Here is a 25,678-nt window from a genome sequence, read left to right as displayed (position 1 = left end):
TATATATAAAATGGTCCTTGGGCCCAATCTGTATTCCGGCTCACTAAATTCGGAATACAATCATCTGTGCTACGGAGGAGTTACACTCAACTCACGTACTCATATATCTCAACACATGTGCTTCCGGCTCACAATATTCGGATAGCACTCTCAACTTGGACCATTTCACATATTCATCTAAGCAAGCTCATATTAATTTATAATCCAACCATTATTCAGTTCTAGTATGTGCATAAGGCTCAACATGCCGTATTTACTCATAACACGGCAACATACTCAATCATATCACTTTCTTATCAATAATAACGTATCACAAACACTCAAACATTATTCACATCATTCACATCAGATTCAACCACATCTCACACTCAATAAGTCACAAGGAACAATACATTCATACACATATATAAGCAATATGCTTACCGTCGCACTTGGTTCGATCTATTCAACACGATCGGGTGTGCGTTCAATTGCACCTTGCCCTCCTAATGTCACATAACATTGATCCAATTAGCCTTAACATAAACTTAATGAAAATATAAACTAAGGATGCTATATGATTTACAAGACACTAACTCCACAAAGTTCATGCAATCTAATCCTTTTGTCTTAGATCATCACATGACCTACTTGCACACATTCTGCCATAACTTTCTCTATATGAATCCAAATGTCCTGTTTCTTGAACCTACTGAAACTAGACATATATGGGTATAACATATCCAAAATTCAAATTAATATCACTTCTACACAATATATGCCATACAAAATGATTATGTCCTATTTCCAGCCAAGAAACAGACTACCCAGATTTGCATCTACCATAATTCACTCAACCTAGCTCACACTAAACACAATGGATTGTCAAATACTTTTACAGACATATACTTCAAGTAGTTAGGAACACTTTTGTATAATAAACTTTCCTAAATTATGAGTCTAAAGTCCTCAAAATGCTACATCAACATGGCTGCCTCACATGACATTCCATTTCGAGGCAGTCATGATCCATCTAGGTTTTCTTCCTCTATATATGGAATTAAAGTCCCATATTTTACAGAGGGTTTCATAACACATAAAGGAACATAGTTTATTCTTTATGTATCTTCAAATTCGAACAATATCAATATGAAAAACATGCTCCAAAATGACTGAAAGCAGTACCCTAGATTTCTGTTTAGGGCACTTGATACATATCTTTCATTTGGACAGCCTATAACCACTTTAAACAACACCAAAACTCAACAAACTCAATCACAACTCATCCACAACAAATCCTATAATCATACCTAGGTATTTCAGAATCTCCAACTCATAGAAAACAAGCTAAAACAACATACTAACCTTCAACTTGTGTCTATCACCTAGTATGCTTCCTAACTTGACTTGTTTGGCTTGCAAATGGAAGAAATTGGAAGATTTTTCTTTGGAGGGTGTTAGGACATGAAAAAGGAAGGTTTGATGAAGCTTTGGTCGAAATTGTGGCTGAATATCATAAGGATTGAGTTGTGCACATCCTTTGTAAAATGAAGAGGTGTATTGTGTCTTACTATTGGGGTGACACCTCATGATTTCTCACAAACCTCAAATTCAGCCCTCATAAAGTGTAAGTTAATCAATTTAGGACATATAAATTCATTCATTCATTCATTTAAGTCCTAACTCAATTAACCAATCGTTACATCTTAACGACACACTAATCGCCTACTAATCGCACGATAATCGCATTATGCATACAAAACTTCTACTGACAATGAGATGAATCTAAAATGTATGTATTCAATCATGAAAACATATATGAATGTGGGAAGACTCATGTGTTAGGGTTTTGGGGATGTTACATAATGTGTCTAAGACATAAGAGATGCTAAACATATAAACTTTACTATTCTTTGTTGGCTATGACATAAACTAATTTAGCTAATGGTCCTGTATATTGTAATTGTTATCATGGATTCTCAATAAGTTTGTATGTTCTTAATATATTAGATACTTTGACCTTAAAAGTTAAAACTAAAAACTTAAATTTGAAAGATAATGTTAGACCCGTAGTAGTAATTTATATAATATATTATGAAGTTATGACAACCACCTTAAATCCAAGATCTAAAAGGACGCTTAAAAGAGATGAAATGCTATTATTTTAAAGCAAATAAAGCCATTCTAATATACATATTCCTAAAAAACTAAAATGGAATGAAATTACTAGATCATGAAGCTGGGATTTAAAAGAGATATGTGAACCTAGTCCTATTAATATTGATAATCAATTCTCAACAATAACTTAACAGAGAGACGATTCTGTTAGGATTAACTTTTCAACAAATATGTTTTAGCCAACTAGAATTTCAACTTATTCTAATAATAGGCCTTCAACTTGTTCTATTAGTTCTATCCCTTGTTCTGCTTCAGTTAGAAATCTAGATATAAGATGAGTAGATTTTAACGAAAATATTCCTAGACTAATTTATACTGAAGAACATGGAAGCATTTTTCCAAATAAATTAAAAATGCAAATTTTTCAAATTATTAAGGAATACTTAAAAGAGGAATTGAAAGTAGAATAATAAAGAAAAGAGATAACGGTATTTTAATACTTTTACCCAACAAGAATTAAATAAATTTAGAACCATATGGTATGAAGATATGAAAAAATAGAAATTAATATTCCATTATTTTGATGGTTTGAAAACTATTACAGTGAAAATGAAATAGACTTTCCATTTAATAAAGAACTTAATACATGTTCTAAAATTATTAAAACTTGGACTACAATAGATAATCAACACTAATTGCTATAACCACTTTTAAAAAATATTATCATAGGAAAATAAGAAAAAACATATATTGCTGAGCCATTTAGAGAAATAAAAAATGATGTAGACATAAATAAGAAAGCACAACATGTTATATTACAAAATAATTATACGAATCAGATTCCAAATACAATAGTTACTTAGTTAAATAGTGTAGAATCTATAGTATAAGATTCTAATACAAATGATATACTGTAGTAAATTAGGGTCGTTCCCAAGTTCTTCAAAATTGGTAAATGGAGAATCTTCCTTATTTAAGCCGTTTGAATTCTCCATAGGAACAATGATTAGTCTAAAAGGTGAAGATTTAATTCTAAGGAAATTCAAAGAAAAATTATCATTATTAAGCATAAACGATAAATTAAAAGAGAAACAAATTGCAGTTATTAATAAGAATATCCAATCAGAAACGATGATGAACGAATACAATAAATTTAGAGGAACAATTTACTTTTCAAAAAATATGGTTTAATATGTATAGTCTAAGACTTGAAACATAATTTTTTATCCCCGACCAACACCACCTTATGTTCAATATAATGAAAGGAATATAGTTCAAGCCAGATATGATGATGACTCATTATATGAGTTGAATACAGATGGAGTAGCAGAATATCAAAATTTAGATACTATATAAGAAATGTCTATGGCAGCTACTACCTATAAATCAAGAGGAAACATTGAATTACAAGTTGTACAAGTTTTGATATATGGTGATTAGGATTGTGGACCAGGCCCACAAGAATCCTAGTCCATCCAAGATAGGTCCAATACAATGAGTCCACACTACCTCTTATAAAGGTTCACACAAAGAGCTCCAAAAGGATAGATTCTCTCTCACTCACTTATCCCCTGTTTAAGTACCTCGCCTATACTCTTACTAACTTGATCGTCAGAGTGTTCCCAGGGTCTGAACCCACGATAGGGATGTTGACATCGGAAGCTACACCTTGCAACTGACCCCAGTACATCTTGAAGCACTATTAAATCCATACCCGATTATTTAGTGCGGTGAGCGTGGACTACGAGTGACTCCAGGAATTTCGGAACAATGGAAAGCCCAGTTGAAACTACACCCTCAAGAGAAATAACGACGGGCGGAACTAGCTCCGTTTCAAACGAGCGTCGGCCCATCTCCGGTATCTCGGTCTCCCTGAGGAACCTAGAACCTTTGCTAGAAGAGGTAGACCCTGTGGAAGAAGAGGCATACAACACGTCGCAGCTCATAAGCGCGATTCGGGGTTTCCAGACAGCGTAGGTAGCTCAAACCGCCGCCCATATGAAGATCATCGAACAGTAGAGGAGCTTGCAGGATGAGAATGCGAAGATTTGGTAGTACCTCAAGAAAACTGCTGTGCCCCCGGGCCCCAGGCCCGACGCGGGGGGATCCGGTCCAGCCATCCCAACTCAAAGCACCCCGGTGGCGGTGCCCGAACAAGTTCACCGAACCGTGGCTTCTGAGCCCGCATCCATGGCAGATATGGAGGAGCTTTTGGAAGCCAAAATCCAACGCTTCCTGGACAAAAAGGCCCTGGGGGGGTGATGGGGGGAAGTGTGACGTCTAGCAAGACCCTGCTGGTCCAGCGAATCATTGAGACCCATTTTCCCCACGACTGGAAGGCACCTCGACTGTCACAATACACAGATACCGAGGACCCCAATGACCACATGGCTTCTTTCATGAGCACCATAAACCTCTATTCCAAGGGCGAAGACGTTATGTGCAAGGTTTTTCCCACGACCCTTTCAGGAAGCGCACAAGAATGGTACCGAGGGCTCGCACTGGAGTCCATTGATTCCTTTAATCTGCTCAAGGACCTTTTTCTCTCACGAGTCGCCACCGCGGCCAAGGTCGGAAAGATAAGATCGGACCTCAACGAACTCAAACAATGGGCCATGGAACCTTTGTGCAATTTCCTCTTGAGGTTCCATCATATGGCTTCGCAGGTCAAGGGCCTGAACCTAGAGGTCGCACACGATGCCCTGGCCAAAGGAACATCATGCGAACCCCTGAAACATAAGTGTTTCAGAAAGATGCCCCGGTCTTTCGAAGAGCTTATGACAATGGCTTAGACATTTATGCGTTATGATGATTGTGATCGTCCTATGGGGTACGAGGAATCAGAAAAAGACAAGGCCAAATGTGACTCGAGGAGGGAAGAGAAGGGTAAGGCCCCGGCCAAGCCACGCGAAACGGGAAGAGTATGCAAAGAATAAGCTCCCTTACCTTACCACCCACGCGGGGAGCCAATACCCCAGGATCGAAGAACCGATAGAGCTCATGGCAAGGAAGTGCACTACGCTTCATCGCTAGGATCTCGACGGCTCGGAGGGTCTCCATCACAAGCGGATAAAGGGCATTTTCGCACTGAGAAAGAGCAGTACTGCAAGTACCACAAATCCTCCGCACTCAATGGAGAAGTGTCACCAGTTGCAGAAAGAAATTGGCAAGATCATGGAGCAAAGAGCCCTTCCGAAGCCCTCCAAATAGACCTGGCAATTTTCGTGTTCGTGTCGTGTCAGGTTTCGGGTTCGTATCAAAACCTGAAACACGAACACGATACGAAAACTTTTCGTGTCAAAAAATCAGAACACGAACACGACCTGTTCTTGACACGGTAAACATGACACGACACGAATTTTTTACACAACCAATTAAATTGACACGACCTACACGACCTAACATGCTCAACACGACCTGTCTAACACGACCCGACCTGTCATTCCAAATATTTTGAACTTTACTTCAAATTCATAATTTGAAAAATTAAAACCTAATAAGTTAAGATAATTATTACAATCTGAAATATGTTTCAAATCCATCAAAATAAATTTAAAACATCCATAAACACACAAACTAAAAATATTTAGGTTTAACATCCATCAAAATAGCATAATCAAATATTTTTAATTAAATTTCAGGTCAGTTTCGTGTTTTCGGGTTGACACGAACATGACATGAAAATTAACGTGTCATTTTGTGTCATGTCAACTTTCGTGTCGTGTCATAAAACCCTAAACACTAACACTAAAAAAGCGTATTGTGTTCGTATCATGTCATTGGGTCGTGCGTCGCTTTGCCGGGTCTACCTCCAAATAGCGAGAGCACAGCCCGAGGCAAATAGATCACACAGGAGCCGAGGAAGCAAAGAAGCCAAGGTACCAGGGGGAGATCCACATCATTAGGGAAGGAGCCCCAGCCCATAGCGGACCCTAGAACTCGTCTTGCAAAAGAAAGACGCCGGACGAAGCACTCACTCTCTGTCCCCCTCTATAGACTCCCCATTCTGAGGCCCTGGTGGTTACTTTCAAAATCGCTAACTACAATATGCACCAGATCCTGGTGGACATGAGGAGCTCCATGAATTTGCTCACATCGGTAGCGCTAAATGCCATAAAGGGGGTCAACGAGGCCATGCAAGAGGGGCAACTTTCCCCTGGTCGGGCTTTCCGACATCGAAGTTCCCGTGAAATCAGTCATCTCCCTGCCAGTAGTATTGTCCCAGGGCAATAAGGAGATCGAGAACATAGCTGAATGGGTAGTGGTGGACATCCCACTAGCTTACAACGCAATCTTGGGGAGACCCTTACTTGTTGCCATAAGGGCCACCATTGATATCTCCGACCTTTGCTTGAACCTACCATGCCTCAATGATCATATCACCATCACTGGCGATAGAATGTTGGCAAAAAAGATTCAATGGCAGGCTACTCAGCCTCGAGCGGTAATGTACCTCGACATCGACCTCATGGACATGCGAGGATACAATCCCACGCCCATTGAACCCGTGGTTGGCTGCCATCTAGAAGACATGCGATAGGCCAGCATCGGCACCCATTTGTAGCCTAGCCTCGCAAAAGCCATCCAAGAGGTCCTCCGCCAAAATGTTAATGTTTTCGCCCGGAGCGCCGAGGACATCACGGGAGTGTCGCCGGAAATGGCCACTCATAAACTTGACATCGACCCGGACTTCGCACCCATCAAGCATAAGAAGCACCTACAGGCTCCGGACAAGCAGGCTACAGTCAAGGCAGAAATACACAAGCCCCTCACTGTAAAATTCATTCGAGAGGTACACTACCTAGACTAGCTTTCTAATGTAGTTCTTCTAAAGAAACCCAGCGGGAAGTACTGTATGTGTGTTGATTTCACCGATATTAATAAAGCCTTCCCTAAAGATTGCTATCCTCTACCTAATATCGAATCAGCTGGTCGATCAAACAGCTGGTCGAAAAATCTTGTCGCAATTCGACACCGTCGTAGGTTTCCAGCAAATCCTGATGGATCCCGCAGATGCTGAAAAGACCTCCTTCATTACGCACGAATGCACCTATTGATATAATGTCATGCCCTTAGGGCTGAAGAATGTCGGGGTGACCTATCAATGGCTGATCGACAAAATATTCGCCGGCCTCATCGGTAAAACAGTTCAAGTCTATATAGACGACATGATTGTTTTAAGCGCCAATGAGGACGATCACCCTCGGGACTTGGCCGAGGTCCTCACCATTTTATATAAGTACAACCTCAAGTTGAACCCCGAGAAATGATTTTTCGACATCTGATTAGGAAAATTCCTGGGTTACGTTGTCTCAGAACGAGGAATCGAGCCTAACCCACTAAAAATCAAAGTAGTGTTGGGGATGCATCCCCCGTGCAACTTACAGGAAGTACAACGGCTGAACGGATGATTAATCGCACTTGGATGTTTCATCTCCTGCTCCGCACAACGATGTCTCCCATTCTATAGAGTGCTCAAGAAGGAGCACCCTTCCACCTGGTCGACGGACTGTCAAGCGGCATTCGAGGCCATCAAAGCATTCCTCACCTCCCCACCACTGCTGTCTGTTCCAACTCTGGGTGGAGATCTCCACCTATACTTTACCATCGCAGAGGAAGCCATTGCAATAGTACTGATGCAATCGAGGGCAAAAGAAGTCATCCCGGTCTACTTTCTTAGCAAGGTCCTCAAGGCAGCCGAAACCTGCTACACGGTTGTCGAAAAGACACAATTTTGCACGCCGTGGAATGACTACGACCATACTTCTAGGTCCACACAGTTGTGATAAGGACCAACTATCATTTGAAGAGGGCAGTGCAGAAGCCCGAGGTCTCTAAAAGAATCACGAACTGGTCAATCCGTCTTTCCCAATTCGATATTCGCTTCGAGCCAAAGACCACGATCAAGGCACAAGTATTGTCAGACTTCATCCTTGAATTCACAGGACCTGCGGAAGCAACGGAACTGTCATCACCAGAGGTACCCACTCCCGATCAATAGAGTATGAGCATTGATGGTTCCTACGGCCCAGGCCGAGCAGGGGCAGAGGTTGCCATTCGAGGTCCTTACAACCTTCATCTCCGATACGCTATGTGGCTTGATTTCCCAACAACAAACAACCAGGCAGAATATGAAGCACTGATCGTGGCCCTCACTCTGGCAAGGGTATTATTAACAGGAACCTCACCATCTACTCCGATTCCAAGCTGGTGGTTTGTCATGTTAACGGACCCTGCAAGGCCAAAGACCCAGTCATGCTCCTCTACCTTGCGTGTGTAAAAGCTTTAATAAAAAACCTCACAATACAAGGCGTCACCTTCGCTCTCCTCCTTATCCCACGGGAGGAAAATGAGGAAGTTGACGGCATCACCGAGCAATCTAGTGACCCGCATACCCTCATCGAAGTAGCCTCGACCCCAGCAATACGAGAAGAGTCTTCACTTCATATTAGCGAAGCTGATGCAAGAACGTCATGATGGAGGAGCGATATAATCAAATTCCTATGTAATGGGCTGCTCCCAGAAGATAAGGTTCAGGCTTCACTGGTCATTCGACGATCCTGGCGATATGCCTTTCACGATGGCATTTTGTATCACAAGGCTTCTTCACAACCGTGGTTGAAGTGTATATCAGAGGAAGAGGGGGGATCACTGCCTAAAAGAAATCCACTAGGGGGTCTGCGGTTCCCACCAAGGAGCTCGCACCATCGTGCGAAAAGCACGGCTCCAAGGGTTGTACTGGCAGACAATGGACTCTGACGCGAGAAAAATTGTGCGAAGCTGCCAAGTCCCTGCCAACACTTACCACGCCTCGGGTGCCCCATTCAATAGGATCATTACGTCGTGGCCCTTCGCCTCTACACTCTTTGAACCTTGTTGAAGGACTTGCAATTTTCTATATAAACCTTCATAGTAGTCATTAGGGACAAACCGCTTTCTCATAACAGTTTTCATTTCATCCCACGTGTCAACTTGCGGCTCTCTACATCTGGTTCTCGTGGTGACAAGTTGATCCCACCAAACTAATGCATAATCCGTGAACTCAATTACTGCTGCTCTCACCTTCTTCTCCTCTGAATAATTGTGACAGTCGAATATGAGTTCAATCTTTTTCTCCCATTCTAGGTAAGCCTCAGGATCGCTTTTACCATTGAACGAGGGAATTACCAGTTTTACATTTCCAAGACCCCTGTGCATTATCATCCCGCTGTCTATTCCGTCTTTCTTCATTATCACGCCGATTTTCCCCACCAACTCGATTTTCTTCTAGAGCAACTCGATGATTTTCCTCCATGGCGTCTATACGTTCCATCAATCGATTTAACATGGTTAATACTTGATCTTCCACCATTATTAATCAAAAAGAAAACAATAAAAATGCTGATAATAATAATAATAAAACAAATTTAAACAAAACTCACAATTCACTCGGTGTTTCACTCAAATTTTCGGCTATTCTCTCTGATATGCTCACCGCTCTGCCTTTTACCGCTCGATTTCTCTTATAGTGTTCTTTAAAGAACTCAATAAAACAAATTCAGTTTTAAAACTCCAATAGTCAAAAACCAAAATTCAACCTTACAACCTAAGAAGCAAAAGGTTAAACAATGAACGAAACGCGGATAAACAACTCGAGGACCAAAGTGTACTGTTGACGATTTAGGAATTTAATATATAAGAAGAAACACAAAATAAAAGAAAAATAAAAATGAAACTAAGCTTAAATATGAGTTTCTGTAACTCTTTTTTTTGTTTTTTTTTCTTCTTTTAATATCAACTTCAATTTTTTTTTCTTTTTTTTCCTTTCTCAAAGTCACACACACTTTGCTTTTTTCTGTTTTCTTTTTTTCTTGCTCTTTCGTTTTTTTTAAACACAGAACTCAAGGAAATATTGATAATATTAAGCTAATGATTCAAAATTCTAAAATAAACAGAAATCTTAATTTCCGAAATTTGATAAGAAAGAAAAAAAATAACAAAAACAAAATAATAATAATAATTACGAATAGTTAAAACCTGAAAAGTTAGAGCTCGGCTCTGATACCAAACTGATGCGAACCCACGAGGAACAGTGCCTCGAAAACCCGACAACTAAATTTGATCCCTAGGAACTCTAACGAATTAGGGTCGGACAGAAAAGAACCCTTACAAAACTAAGTTGTAAAGACCCGATCCCAGTCTCCAACAGTTAAAGATTTAATCCCGAACTGTTCAAAGTAGTGCCCCAAAGAACACAAGAGAAACCACTCACAAACTCTTAAGAGTAATGTTTTTATTAAGATAGAAAAAGCTGCCTTACAAACAGAAATCAAACCTACATATATAAAGAATTACAACCGCGTTGATTCAGAGTGTTGAATTAATATAAAATTCGGCTGTCCATAACTATGAATTGATAAGGTTGCTTGCAGCCATAGTTGACTTGATAAAATACAATTCTGTTGCATACAAACAAAAGATTTAATTGTTCTTTGTTTGTGTTGTTTCCTTACCAACTATTTCTTCCCATGCTTGTGTCTTCCCATGCTTGTGTCGGATGGGTTTTGGCCTTGTCCAATTCACATTAATTTCTTTTCCCATAAATCCAAATCATTAAAATTCATATAGTAATTTTTGAATTAATTTCACCGCTCGATTCGTTTAGTCCGTGTTTGGTTTCTTTGATATACCCGCTTTCTGAGTAATCCGAGAGGTATGAAAAAGTTATAGCTTCATGAATTCCACCTGTGTCAATTTGGTCCGACATATCTAACATTTGCACCATATATGTTTGGAGCTCCTCTTCAAACTGCTTAGCACGTGCTCGAGTAACAGGTCCATCTGGTAGACACATTCGCTCCATATAAGAATCCGGATTTTCAACTCGGGTTATATCAATTATCAACTCGTGAATCACGAACGTTTGATTCAACACAAAATCAAAAGATAATCAGTGATTAACCTTCAATGAATAGCAATCGCAATGATTGCCTCTAACAGAAATCGATACGAGATCAAAGAGGGAGTAAGAAATAAAGTGAATTAGCTGAGATGAAAGACGAAACGATTCCTCCTCTCCTATTTTATGTGTGTCGAAATTTGGGATTAGGGAAGTCTATTTATAGACTTTTCTTAGCCCTAATCCCAGTTGTGTTAGGTAATTAAATAATTGGAATCTTATACGGAATATGATTCCTAATTAGATAATTAAATAAACACTTTACTATTATCTAAATAATAACTAATTATATCTAGATAATTATTATTAATCAAATTAATAATTAATTAATGTTAGGGATAATTAAATAGAGTTTCAATCACATAAAACTTCTAATTAATATTATCAGATAATCTTTTAATTTAATTGATAACCATAAGCAAATTATAATTATTAATCAAATTAATTTATCCCTAAATTAATGTAAATTTTGGCCCATATGTATATGTCCCACTAATTACATTTTCGTCCTCCGATTCCAAGTCCCATATGCCACCCATTAGGTTCTTTATTGTCACTAGCCGTATATATCATTTGAAATTATTCATCACGATTAATTCCAACATATATATAACGGAATACCGTCGAGAGCTGTTACTAGCAGAACCTATGATATTCCCCCAGAGCAATTAAGAAGTCAGGTTGATAACTGACATTAACCTTTCTGTATTAGGTACAGTATAATACGATCCTTCATCAACTATATCCTTTCGGTCAATTCCTTATAACTATGGAATGTGTCAAGGTTACATATAACGAAGAGTCCGGTTTTACTTGTACAGGTTGAATTCACTCTGAAAGATAAGTTAAGTGAAATGTTTATTTCTACTCTTAACTGTATCACTTTGCAAGGATTTCAGTCAATTCACCACAAGCGGCCCTTTGGATATATCTCCCATTTATCGGGAGCGACGAATGCTCAATCTGACATTAATCATTCTGTAATTACTTCGCGTGATACCCAACCCTGCTCTCACACACCTTAGGCTCTCACCTATTGGATCGTGCTCGCACAGAATCAAAGTATCAGACTCCGCAATCCAGAATTACTAATTAATGAATGTTTGAGTCCGAGGATTAGTTATACCTACTAATGCCGATGAGATGAACAGTTGACACATTAGATAAATCAATCCATTCTGTTATCTCAAGTCGAGTCCCAATCCTAATGAACTCCTTCATCATATCCATGTAACTGTCTAGATATCAGAATATCTAAAGCTTATGAGATCAGCTTTCTGTCTTGACAGAAAACACTGTTACATGCAAGTCTCAATAGCAATATGCCAATCCCTATAACATATTACTTGACTTGGGTTTACTTGAAGTCTATCAGTCTATTATAAAGTATAGTCTCACTTCATGCTTGTATGAACACTTTATAACTACTTGAATAAACTTAGGATTACTTTCTTTGCGAAAGATTTGTGCATTTATATATAGTTACATATTAATGCTATATATCTGATTAAATAAATGACCAAATAAACAATTTATTCATTAATATTAATATCCAAAACAATTGTATTTAGGACACTAAATTCCAACATAAGAAGGCTTTCACACGATACCACAACAAGAAGCTGCGTCCTCGGAGTTTCCAAGTCAGTGACCTCATCCTTCGAGATGCCGCCGCCTCGCAGTCTCCACTTGCGAAAGGCAAGCTGGGCCAATCTTGGGAAGGACCCTACAAGATACACACGGTCCTACACAATGGAGCGTACATGATTGCCTTGCTAGATGACATACCCTTCGATAACAGTTGGAATGTTCAAACTCTCAGAAAGTATTATCAGTAAAATACAACTATAACACAAGACATTTCATGATCCAACCTCGAAGTATCAATAAACACAATTTCCATGCCCATGGCCTCGATTAATTCAACGATCCCATATTGTTGTCAATTAAATATTACAACGAATAACACTTCGCTATCCCGAGCATGGACCCCGATGTCCACGGCCTCGATTAATTCAACGATCCCATATTATTATCAATTAAAAATTACAGCGAATAACACTTGGCTATCCCGAGCATGGACCCCGATGTCCACGGCTGCGATTAATTCAACGATCCCATATTGTTGTTAATTAAAGATTACAGCGAATAACACTTCGCTATCCCGAGCATGGACCCTGATGTCCACGGCCTCGATTAATTCAACGATCCTATATTATTGTCAATTAAAGATTACAGCGATAACACTTCGCTACCCCAAGCATGGACCCCAATACCCGTGACTTTGATTAATCTCAATAAACCAAGCTCTCATCGGTTGCTATAAGCGAGCGAACTACAACGATGCCTATAAAAACGTCCCGACATCCTAGTCAACAAAACAGGCCTAGATTAAAGCATTTAACACATCATGCGTTATCTATTTCAACACTGATACCAAACGTTACACAAAAGAAGATAAAAGCGTTCAACTAGAACTAAGCAACAAGTAGTACAACAAAGTTCAATTTAGGAAAGCACGCATCTAAGTCAATAAGAGACACAGGAAATCAAAGCTTCTCCTATGGTGTAGCTCGATCCGGATTCGGAATGGCATCATCGTCCAACAAAGCCTGATACATCAGTCGCCAATCATAGCATTTGTCGGTGTTATGTCCATTCTGGCGATGATACAAACATGCTTTTCCAATGTGAGTGACCCGATGCCCAGGGTCAGCAAGAATCGATCCAATCACGCCTTGACGAGAAAATTCTAAGAAGGTAACACTCCTTGGTCGTAGCGGGTCCACGTACGTCGGTCCATTAGGCCTCGACGGAGAAGCATGCCTACCTACCCTCCGTGGCAACACTTCATTTGAGAGGTTCGCCACTCGGGCGGTCTCGTTGGTGATCAGCCTCCTTACCCAAGATGGACACGGGTTCGCAACAACCGCAGCCCCCTCGTCAGAACCTACATAGCCAACCACGATCACCGACGATAGATCCTTTCCGGTAGCCGACCATGCGCTTGCTACTACTTCACAGGAATCAGTAACTGATCCGGTATACTGAGCTGAACTCTCGCTATCAAAACACGGAGCTCGAGAACTCTCACTTCTCCCTATCCACGCCGGTGAAGCATATCGAGCTCCTCGCTCGCTCACCTGATCAGTCGAGAGAGGGAGGCAATAAGTGTAAGATTGAGAAAATGTATTTTAAAGAAAAAAAATAAAACAATTTTCTCTCTTGTATTTCCTTTTATTTACAAATTTGTCACCTTGCCCTTTTCAATTATCATAAAAACTAAGTAGTATGTTACACCATAAGCTCCTTGCTACACCACAACCTCTTGTCTTACTAATGGGCATATAATATTTAAGAAAGAGGGAAGGAAAAAAACGCGGTGAAAAGGGAGTCAAAGGTCATAAACGTTGGTAAGTGGTCATAGTGGCCACAGATGTTAAAAAGTGTAAAGTTCAGTGGCAATGCTGTTAAGAATTAAAGTTTGGTGGCCACAATATGAGAATAGATAAAGTTCACTAGCCATGGGTGTAATTTACCCCTAATTATAATCATATTATAATGCATAATTTTATAACAAAATCAACCTTTTGACATTATAGTCATAACTCGACGTGTGTATTCATCAAAGTAAGAAAGACAGAATAGAAATGAAAATGACAAAATTTTGCCTTCATGCGTGAAATTCGCTGTTTGATATCTCGGCGGCAGAAATTCTGAACAATTTTCAAATCATGGCAACCACGTCGACGCCGACGCCGACGCGGAAGTCGTCGTTACTCTCGCAGACGCATAGATACGTTGCCGGAGCGTTGTTCGCAATGGCTATTAATCAGGCTCAACTCCATCAAACCAAACCGCTAGGCTTCTCTCACGAAGATGAGCCTGCGGAGGAGGAACCTAATAGTTGTAGCAGCAGTAGTAGTGGCGATTCCGTCTCCGAGGACCCTGACCTGTGGGTCCATGAGAATTCGGGTCTGCTACGCCCCGTTTTCAGGTCCTAATTCCTGTTTCTTTCTTTGCTTTTTTTTCCCTCCTCTGTCCAATTCCCTTTTGTTATTGTTTTCGTATTGTTAATCGAGGGTTAAGCTTGATGTTTAATTTTTCAATTGATGTCAATTTACAAGGGATTAATTTTAACATCAGTAGACCTGATTCTGATATGGACAGGTTTCTTGAAGTTGACCCTAATGCGTGGCATGGACTCGAGGAGACTGCTGGTTCTTCTCCAGCTAAGCATCATGTTGGAGCTGTATGTCCTTTTTAGTGTTACTCGTTAGCAAAATTCTCTAGTTTGATGGTCTCTATCCATTTTAGAAATATTATATAAGCTATTACTTTTTTTTTCCCAAAGAAAATCCATGCTTGTATGTTATATTGCTATTGACATTTACTTTTTGTGTTTCTTAACTGTGCAATTTTTTGTGCCCTAGTTCATAAGGCTACTCCAAGAAGACAGAGATGAGGCTTCTTCTCAAAATTCAGATCAGGAATTGGCTTTATCCAAAGCTGTTGATGTTATGGCAGAAACAATGACAATAAGTGCTCTTTCTGCCAAGTCTAAGAAAAAGAAGCATCAAGAGTATGAGTCTGAATGTCGTGAAAAGTTGTCTACTGATGAGGTCCAATCAAACACTCAAGCAGCAGAGGAGTCCTTAGAAACCTCAGAGGAGAGGGATAGGCATTTGGTTAGCGTTGCTGATGCACATCTTGTGTCTGGCAGCACTATTAACGAGAAACCCATTGCAGAGCAAAAAATGCTTAGTTATCATAGGAAAATAGCAGTTCTATTTGAGCTTCTTTCAGCCTGTCTGGCAGATAAACGTGAAAATGATAAGAAATGTACACGGCGAAGAAAAGGTTATGATGCTCGACATCGAGTGGCTATGAGATTGTTGGCATCTTGGCTTGATATCAAGTGGATAAAAATGGTTTGTATACTACAAAGAAATATTTCTTCTAATTCACGTTTGAATTCATGTTTTTCTATACTCTCTTGGTAAAATCATGTTAATAACTACAAGAATCAGAATTCATTATATATGTCAGTTATCTGTGAGATAATGCAGACATGAAAACACTTCTGTCTGCAGGTTATGATTTGTATATAAAGATGACAATATTTCTCATACGTAGCAGTTCATGTAAATACAATTTGACTATGTGAGCCTATTTACTTGGTCACAATTGCCTGGCCATTTTGGTTTGGTTAATCTATTGCAGCACTGAAGGAAGGAAGAGAAACCACCTTCAGTTATATGCTCTTATCTTTTTCTAGATGGTCTAAACTGAAAATAATGTGCTAAACCTTTCAATCTAATTTATATCTTTGGGCCATGTCAGGCTAACAAAATATTGTTTTCAGGAAGCCATTGAGACAATTATTGCTTGCTCAGCAATGGCTGTAGCAAAGGAGGAAGAATCAAAGGTCGAAGAAAGTAAATCAACTGAAAGCAAATGGGCTAAATGGAGGCGTGGTGGTATCATTGGTGCAGCTGCATTAACTGGAGGAACCTTGATGGCCATTACCGGAGGTGTGAAATCCTGATACTTCGTTTGCCAACTCAAGAAGTTATATCATCCTCTCAAACGGTTTTGACTGTTTTACATTTTTTTTTTTGGTATTCAACAGGATTAGCCGCCCCAGCAATTGCTGCAGGGTTTGGTGCTCTGGCTCCAACATTGGGCACCCTTATCCCTGTGATTGGAGCCAGCGGGTTTGCGGCTGCTGCAACTGCTGCCGGAACCATCGCTGGTTCTGTTGCTGTTGCTGCATCATTTGGAGGTAGATATCTATTATATTCCTTGAGATTATATGAGCATTTTTATGTATCATGTGTATTACTTCTATTCACGAGGGCCGAACAGATACCTTTAACCTTTTCATTCCATGACAACTTGTGCCAGTTACATATATGCTTTTTAAAGTATCCGCTTGACCTTTTAAACTTTTAGTGTATCCTGTTGTCTTTCAGGAGTAACATGTCATGATGTCAATCTTGAAAACATCTGCTTTTAGGAGACCCATGTTATTTACTGACAGAAGTTATGAATATATGCACCGTTGTTACTTTAATTGGTATTTTTAATTCTTTCCAGAATTCAGCTTTCTCTGTTGCTTCATTGCAACAGAACTCAACCATGATCCCAGTCTAGTCAGCATCAGCTACATCCATTTTATCCTCTCTCTACTCAATGTGTAGCTGCATTAGCTTTCTCTGTTGCTTCATTGCAACAGAACTCAACCATGATCCCAGTCTAGTCAGCATCAGCTACATCCATTTTATCCTCTCTCTACTCTATTTGTAGTTGCATTGTGAATTGTCCTGAAGTTTGTTGATTTTAATCCATTCATAATAACGTAGCAATGTGTTTAGCAATCGTTGCTCCTTACTTGGACTTGGTATTGGCTGCTGCTGATGGAATTGATTATATTTCATAGGTGGAGTTACCTTAAAAGGAGTTGTTTTAAGGCTTGCTTTGTTGGTCTCTCTGATTGTTAATCTAAAAATGTGATAAATATTTAGATCAGTTGAAAAGAGCTTGTTCTTAACTTCAATTCAGATGTTGATTTCTCTATATGATAACCATTATCTTGACTTCAAAGATGAACAATATCATGTTGAACTGTTAGTTAGCTATGAAGCACGGAAACGTTGTGGAAGTAGCGTTTCTACGTTTCCACAAGATGTGGGAAATGGAAACGCGCGGAAACGTAAACGAACCGTTTCCGGGCACGTTTCTGTAAATAAAGAAAATACAGTACGCGTTTCCAAAATCTGATAGAGATTCTCAAGCGGTTCATACGGAAATCGATCTCCAGACTTTCTTCTTCTTCTTAGTTGTACGATTTGTTCTTCTTTTATCTGGTCTGGGTTGTTAGTCTGGTCTGGGTTTTCTTCTTCTTCAAGTGGCGATTGCGATTGCTTCTTCTTCTTTAAGTGGCGTTTGCGATTGCTTCTTTTTCGACTAGTTTTGGAAATCACAATACCAGTTTGATACCTTCGTAGTTGGTAATTTGTTCTGTGTTTTTTTTTTTTTGCTGTGCCTTCTTGAATGGTGTGATGGAGAGGGAAGCTTCTGGAATGGGTTGGTTGGACTGGGACCTTTTATATTGTTTATTATTTAAGTAGTGCTATTTCTTTTTTTACTGTTTAGCTAGAGACTTTAATTTTACGCATTTTGATATTTATACATATTTGTTTTTATTAATTAATTGGTAGTAACATGTTTATTTTATTAAATTGGTTGTTTTTTAATTAATTTGATTTCATTTTACCAATAATTAGTTCAGGTATTTATAATTTATGATTATTTTTATATTTATTATATTTTTTAATATTTATAAATATGCCCCTATATTTTTTAATATTTACACGTTTCCCCCACGTTTCCGTTTCCTATATTTTTTAAAAATCGCGTTTCCCGTTTCTGTTTCCGTGCATCATAGTTAGTTAGCTCTGCAGATAGAGATGTCATGGACAGATTTTCCTTTTATTTGATTTATACCTTTTTATACTTTTACCTGCTTAGAGGGCGAGCCTTGGCGCAACGGTAAAACGTTGTTGCCGTGTGACCAGAGGTCACGGGTTCGAGTCTTAGGAGCGGCCTCTTGCCAATTAAATTGACAAGGGAAGGCTTGCCCCCAATACACCCTTGTGGTGGGACCCCTCCCCGGACCCTCGCTCAGCGGGGACGCGTAATGCGACCGGGCCGCCCTTTTTTTTTTTTTTTATACTTTTACCTGCTTGTTACATATGCTCTAATTTGCTTACATGACTGAAAATTTGTTAATGCTTCTGTTGTTATGTTTGTTCAAGCCAGCTGCTGGAGCTGGACTAGCAGGGACCAAAATGGCTCGGAGAACTGGAAATGTTGATGAATTTGAATTTAAAGCTGTAGGAGATAACCATAATCAAGGCGTAAGTTGCAATGTTTTTAATTTCTTACTAACAATCACTGACCATGGATATTACGTGTTTGTCAAGTTTCTGTAATTTTTAAAGCTAAGATTTATTGTGATTGATTCTTCTTACTTCTGTCAGAGACTAGCAGTTGGAATCTCTATCTCAGGGCTTGTGTTTAATGTTAACGGAGAAGACTTTATCAGGCCATGGGAAGGACTAAATGACAATTTGGAGAGGTACAAACATCTCCACCTCTTTGCTTTTTGTGTAGGAATTTCCTCTTCTTTATGTTTCTTCCGTATGTATACTGCAAATTGCCTCTAAAATCAATTGTAATTTTGTCATTACTTCTAGATTGCATATGTTTCTTTTATTAATTTTGACCACTTTGTAATAAACTAGCAAGCAAGTCTGCTATCCACCCTTGTGACAAGTGATATGATATTTTGCATGGGATGTCAATGGACTGCTATCCATCCATCCATTACATTTAATTTTTCGAAAAGAAAAGATCTAGCCATTTCAAGCGGTTAACTTCACCAGTTGACTGAATCTAAGGACTGCGTTGACCAGTTTTTGATTAGTCATTAAGAAAAAAAGGTTCATTCTTAAGCAGTATTTTTCTAACAACAAAAATTGATTCTAAGCATTTTGCATTTAGCACAAGCCACAAATACAAATTGATCAACAATTCGAAAAAGAAATACAACAATATATCACAATCTGTCAAGCATAACTAATCATTTAAGTTTAAGTAAGAAGGCATACATAAGACACAAATAAAATCATAATTAACCTTTTCCAATTTCTTCTCGTTGTAGTTTTAATGAGAATGATTGTCAGTCACATAAGATGCCTCTGAAAAGAAATATATAAAATGAAAGGTTCATCATCAGTTTTTGAAAACAGTAGCCTGGTTGGATTTTTTTGACACCCCTAATATTCCACCTGCCAATTTTATTTGACATCCCTATAGTTTGGTTGTGTTTTATCTTCTATGATTTATCTCCAATATTCAGGTAATCATTTCGAAGTGATAAATGGAACAATATTCTTGCGTCACAAATATTTGGGCACTCTATTCTTAAAATTTGTTGCTTAATATAAGTGACTTTTTTCTTAAAATTTGTTGCTTAATATAAGTGACTTTTTTTTTTGTAGTCTTCCATTAAAACGTGGAAGCTCATTGGCTTTATGTTTGTGACATTCAAAATGGATCTTACAGGACATCTCTTAATTTCTAACATTTTTAGGTATGTGCTGCGGTGGGAAACTAAGATTCTAATGGCAGTAAGCAGTGCAATTCAGGATTGGCTCACTTCAAGTAATTGGTTTGGGCCTCATTGCTGCGAGTATTTCTAAATGCTCAGTTTATCAGTCATGCTTGTGCATTTATTAACATCTTGAATACTTGCTCTAGGAATTGCATTGGAGTTAATGAGACAAGGTGCAATGTTGACTGTCTTAAGCTCACTTGTGCTAGCATTGGTTTGGCCAACTACATTACTTTCAGCTATTGATTTTATAGATAGCAAATGGACGATTGCTGTTGACAGGTTAGCTTCATTTAATGATTGTAAACAGAATACTTAAACTGGAAGAGGGGAAAGGTTTCTATTTTATGCAACTTTATACTTTTCTTGTAAAAGGCACCATATTCTATGGTTTTTGGAAGGAATAGGTTATGCTTGTAGTAAAAAAATGCAACTTGTTGGAGTAGTACTTGTGAAATTCGACTAATCTTAGGTTTGCATTGTCTGCTCTTTTCTAGATCAGACAAAGCAGGGAAACTCCTAGCTGAGGTGTTGCTGAATGGATTACAAGGGAACAGGTAATCAGGTCAAAATATAGTTCAAAATGTTGTCATCTTACTTCCCTAAAGATTTTAAATAACAAGAAAATGGATATTGTCCTTACTTTCTGCTTTGGCTATTTGCTAATCTTTCAGGCCTGTGACACTTGTGGGTTTCTCACTTGGAGCTCGAGTGATCTTCAAGTGTCTTGAGACTTTGGCTGAGACTGAGCATAGTGGTAATGGAAGTTAATCATATTTGTAGTGTGGTTCTAGTATGTTAAGTCAATGCTCATGTGATTTTCTGTACTCTGACAGCTGAGATTGTAGAAAGGGTTGTTCTTCTTGGAGCACCCTTGTCTATTAAAGATGAAAATTGGGAAGCTGCGAGGAAGGTAATTGAAGATCCTTTCCGCTATTTCCCTTGAACATTTTCTACTCCTACATACTTTAATTGTCATCTTCATTGAAGCCTCAATTAGCTTGTGCTGTTTTCTAGATGGTGGCTGGGAGGTTTGTGAATGTTTACGCTACAAATGATTGGACACTTGGACTTGCATTCCGTGCTAGGTATGCATTATATGTGATAGTAAATAACTTATCTATGTAAATCATATACATTATATGATTATGGACCATTAAGTGACCCTATAAATGATGACGTCATTAATAAATTAAGCTAGAAAGAGAATCAAACAAGTTCAGTTCGCCCCTACCTTATCCTCATTCCAACCCAAGTAAAGACATACTCAATGCTTAGACTGCTAAGTCTTTTCTGACTTCAGCTCACAGGCCTACTTTGATTGGTTGTATTTAAGACTTACTAGCATTGTGATTAATTTGTTTATGACGTCTCATTTTTGGCTGCTGATTAATATGCCTGACTGTATATGTTGAAGCTTTTGCAACGGGGTTAATTATTCACAGTTATTATGCCGTTACCTTGCCTTATTAAAATTAGTGATTGTTATTGGGTTTTTTCCAATTCTTGCATGGTTATCCTGTCAATGCTAATGCTATATCCATACTTTTAGTCAAAGCATGGTCTTTTGAGTAATTTGAGTATTATGTCTATGTGTGTTGTTGTTGTGTCTACAATGTCTTCTTCTTATTTTTTTTTACTTATGAACTAATTTTTTCTTTGTTATCATGAGCTATTGATGTAAAGTAACATTACAATGTTATAGTAATTCACATTTAATCTCCAAAACACTTGTGAAATTCTATTGTTACATAATTCACATTTCTAATAGCAGAAGTAATCCTATTTGGTTCGTAATTTGATGATTCTATTTTAGCAATAGTGAGGATCTTTGTTTGTTTAGCCTTAGGTTCAACTTTAATTTCATAATACTGTGTAATTTTTTTAATTTTAATACATACATAAGAGAAGTTTAATTGTAATGGGATGTATTAATACTAATTGACTTATAACGTAAATAATATATGATTAACATAACATAACATAACAACATTAATTAGTAAAGGAATAAAGACCAAATTTAGCTCTAACGTTTTACGGGAAGTGCAGATTTATGAAATAGTGCACATTTAACTCTAAAGATTCCAAGCAAGACCAATTTTAGCTATACGTTATCCAAATATTAATTATGTCGTATTTAGTGAATTACTAACAAAATTACAAAAATTCTGTTAAAATGCTAAAAACTGAATCTGTCAAACTGTCAAAAATATTTAATGTGTTATTAATATAGGTACAAAAAAAACCAACAAAAAATGTACGAAACTGCTTCAATTTATCGACAAACTTGTTTGGAAGGTCCTATGTGACAGTTAAATAACAGGCAAACCAGTCTTTTCAAAATTTTGATAGTGCATAGCTAAAATTGATTTTGCTTGAAAACGTTAGGGTTAAATTTGTACCATTTCATACGTTAGGGCTAAATCTGCACTTCGCTTAAAACGTTAGGTTAAATTTGGGCCTTATCCCATTCGTAAATTATGATATTGTATGAATTGAGTTATAATATTACGAATGTTTTAATTAGTAAGCTAATGTTTGTTTCATATGTATTTTGGTAGAATTTCATATGTAAACTTCTCACTCAATTCTACAATTACAAGCAGTTATGTTAGAACCTTGGTATATATTACTTCAATTAAAAAAAAAAAAAACATTTGGTATCAGTGACCTTATTGAAAGTTGAGGATTTTAATAAATAGAAATTGAAGAATAGCACTTATTTTGAATTTCTGGTGGAGAGATCTACCCATTAAATTAATTGTTGTGAAACTAATATTTCTGATAACCAGCTGCAGCCTTCAGAAATTCATTTGTTCCTTTTCTAATGTTTTTTTTTCCCCATTAACAGTCTACTTACTCAAGGATTAGCAGGAATACAACCAGTGGATGTTCCAGGGATTGAGAATGTAAGTCTTTTCTTAACTCAGGTTAGGGTGCAATTCTACCCCCAATATAAATTGGGTAGTCAATTCAACTCCTTCCTCAATGTTGCATTCTATTTTTGAAACTTTGTCATCTTCGGCTGCTCTCTTCATTAATGTGAAATACAGACCTGCTGAGATAGCAAATAAAATATCATGCATTAACTCCTAATAGAAATGTTCCTAATGTGTGTTTGTGAGCCGGTCTCTACGAAACAATAAATACAAGTTGACTTGTCTATTTTTTCAATTTGTATTGGTACTCTGTTTTTTTTTTTCCTTTTTGTTTTCCCATTGGCACTGATAAAAAGAAAAAATGAAACATATAATGCAGAGTGATGTTACAAACATAATCGAAGGACACTCATCCTATCTCTGGGCGACACAGCAGATTCTAGATCAGCTTGAATTGGATACTTATTATCCTGTTTTCAGGATCCCCGAGGAATAGAAGAGAAGAGAAGAGAAGATATCATGTTCACTGGTTTCATATTGGCTTGCATTTCTCTCAAGTTAAAAAGAGTTCACAATATTCCTGCTGCTGCAACCTTAGGATGGCTTCTGACTTTATGGTTTTGGGGTGATCTGAGTCAGCATTCTCATTGTTCAAATTTTTGTTAATATATATATATATATATATTTGTTCTCTTGTACATATTTTTGATAATGAATAATGCCATAAAGTGGTATAATATTTGGATGTATTCATAATCATTTATCTCTTGTGAATTCTTGCCTATTTCGGCCAGCAGTGAACATTCTAAATCTTTTGTTGATTATATATGTAGTGATGAAGTACACATTTAGATTTATACGTATCTTGTTCAAAACAAGTCTAATGGTAATGGTATGTAACAAACTTTAATACTTCGATAGCTAAGAGATTTTTTTTAGAATTCGGTGCATATTACATTCTGAATGTTTATCTATTTTTGACAATTCCTCAAGAAAGAGAATTTTTTGAGAAATTTTGTTAACAATTTTGATAATAATGCATCTACAGTGGTTAGAATAAACAATTTTGGTAAATTAAGTACTTCAATATTCAATGTTTGCCTAACCTTTAATTGCACTCATGAAAAGAATTGATTCCATTTCTTTTTTTTTAAATTGCGGGCAATGATGCGCTTATACTAAATAAGAAAGAAAAATTCACTCTCCACTTTATGTTATTTGAACCCATAACCTCTCGAGTCATATGTATGTTCTCAACCACTAGGCTAGGCTAAGAGTTTCACCATAATTGATTCCATTTCTTAAAAAAAAAATTTGATTTCATCAATAGAGATCAATTCAATTAAGAATTAATTTCTCTTTTTTTTTTAAAAAAAAAATAATTGATGTGAAGCATTTAATTTTTTATTTATAAATTTATTGGATTAATTCCTTTAGCATTCAAAAATAAAATAAAAACAAAACAAAAAAATGGAAAACGAAAAAAAAGAGAGGGAAATATCAAGGCAGATAATTTAGTTATTTCTAAACAGATGATTTTATAATATTATAAATTAAAAAGTCATTAAATAAAATTTAAAAAGGCAAATATGTTATGAATAATTATAATTAGTAGTTAATAATTATTTAATGGATTCCTACCAAAAAAAATAATTATTTAATGGATGTCTACCATATTAAATGAATGTCCATGAAATTAAATGGATATCCACCAACAACTAAACATGTATTAAATATACACATGTTATAGTTAAAGACAAGTGTAATTAGGACCATTCATTTTATAAGCCTACTACTATAAATAGACTTATATCCTCATTTGTAATACACATTAAGATTAAGCTTTTATGCTATTATAATCTTTCTCTCAATCTAAGTTCTTCATTATAATATATTAATCTCCATATATATATTTAAACATATTTATTAATCTACATATAAGTGTGGTTATAATCACACTATAATTCGGTAATTTTATAACACGTTATCAACATGAGTTTGCTCAATCGATTAATTTCAAGTAAGTGCTATTAATTTTATTTGTTACATATTATAATTTTGTGTTCTAATACAATTGTTTGTATCGTATTTTAGATATGTCAAATCTTACAAATATTGAATTTATGGTACTTGACATTTCTGGGAATAATTATCTTACGTGGGTACTGGATGCGGAAATCCATTTGGAGGCCAAGGGTCTCGTAAATACTATCAAAGAACAATATGATGCCGATTTGCAAAATCTTGCAAAAGCGATGATTTTTCTACGTCATCATCTTAACGAAGGGCTAAAGTCAGAATATCTGACTGTAAAAGATCCATCTGTCCTGTGGAAAAATTTAAAGGAACGGTATGACCACCAGAAGTTGGTCATGTTACTAAAAGCTCGTTATGCCTGGTTGGCATTAAGGTTACAAGATTTTAAATCTATAACTGAATATAATTCTGCACTTATGTTGGGTGGAGATGTTGTTATTGATGAACTTATGTTAGAGAAAACTTTCTCTACTTTTCATGCATCTAATGTGCTCCTACAACAGCAATATAGAGAGAAAAGCTTCAAAAAGTATTCTGAGTTAATTT

General features: G+C 37.2%; 1 protein-coding gene across 1 annotated transcript; it reads left to right on the top strand.

The window, feature by feature from the left end:
- The first annotated feature begins 14,632 nt into the window (after positions 1-14,632).
- Positions 14,633-23,921, top strand: LOC136205925 (uncharacterized). Its single transcript, XM_065996785.1, has 15 exons — positions 14,633-15,032; positions 15,206-15,287; positions 15,469-15,966; positions 16,401-16,569; positions 16,668-16,820; positions 18,860-18,957; positions 19,081-19,178; positions 20,196-20,266; positions 20,363-20,498; positions 20,714-20,773; positions 20,891-20,973; positions 21,053-21,129; positions 21,234-21,304; positions 23,068-23,125; positions 23,475-23,921. The coding sequence occupies exons 1-15, from the start codon at positions 14,770-14,772 to the stop codon at positions 23,589-23,591; spliced, it is 2,034 nt and encodes a 677-aa protein (XP_065852857.1). The 5' UTR covers positions 14,633-14,769; the 3' UTR covers positions 23,592-23,921.
- The last annotated feature ends 1,757 nt before the right edge of the window (positions 23,922-25,678 follow it).

Source organism: Euphorbia lathyris, chromosome 1 (assembly GCF_963576675.1).
Source record: "Euphorbia lathyris chromosome 1, ddEupLath1.1, whole genome shotgun sequence".
NCBI classification, from domain to species: domain Eukaryota; kingdom Viridiplantae; phylum Streptophyta; class Magnoliopsida; order Malpighiales; family Euphorbiaceae; genus Euphorbia; species Euphorbia lathyris.
Note: the sequence above shows the minus strand (reverse complement) of the source record. Positions and strands in the feature narration are given on the sequence as shown.

Coding starts and splice junctions, on each gene's coding strand:
- LOC136205925 (XM_065996785.1), top strand. CDS start 14,770: ATGGCAACCACGTCGACGCCGACGCCGACGCGGAAGTCGTCGTTACTC. Junction 15,967..16,400: donor ATATCAAGTGGATAAAAATG/GTTTGTATACTA, acceptor TATTGTTTTCAG/GAAGCCATTGAGACAATTAT. Junction 21,130..21,233: donor ATTGGGAAGCTGCGAGGAAG/GTAATTGAAGAT, acceptor GCTGTTTTCTAG/ATGGTGGCTGGGAGGTTTGT.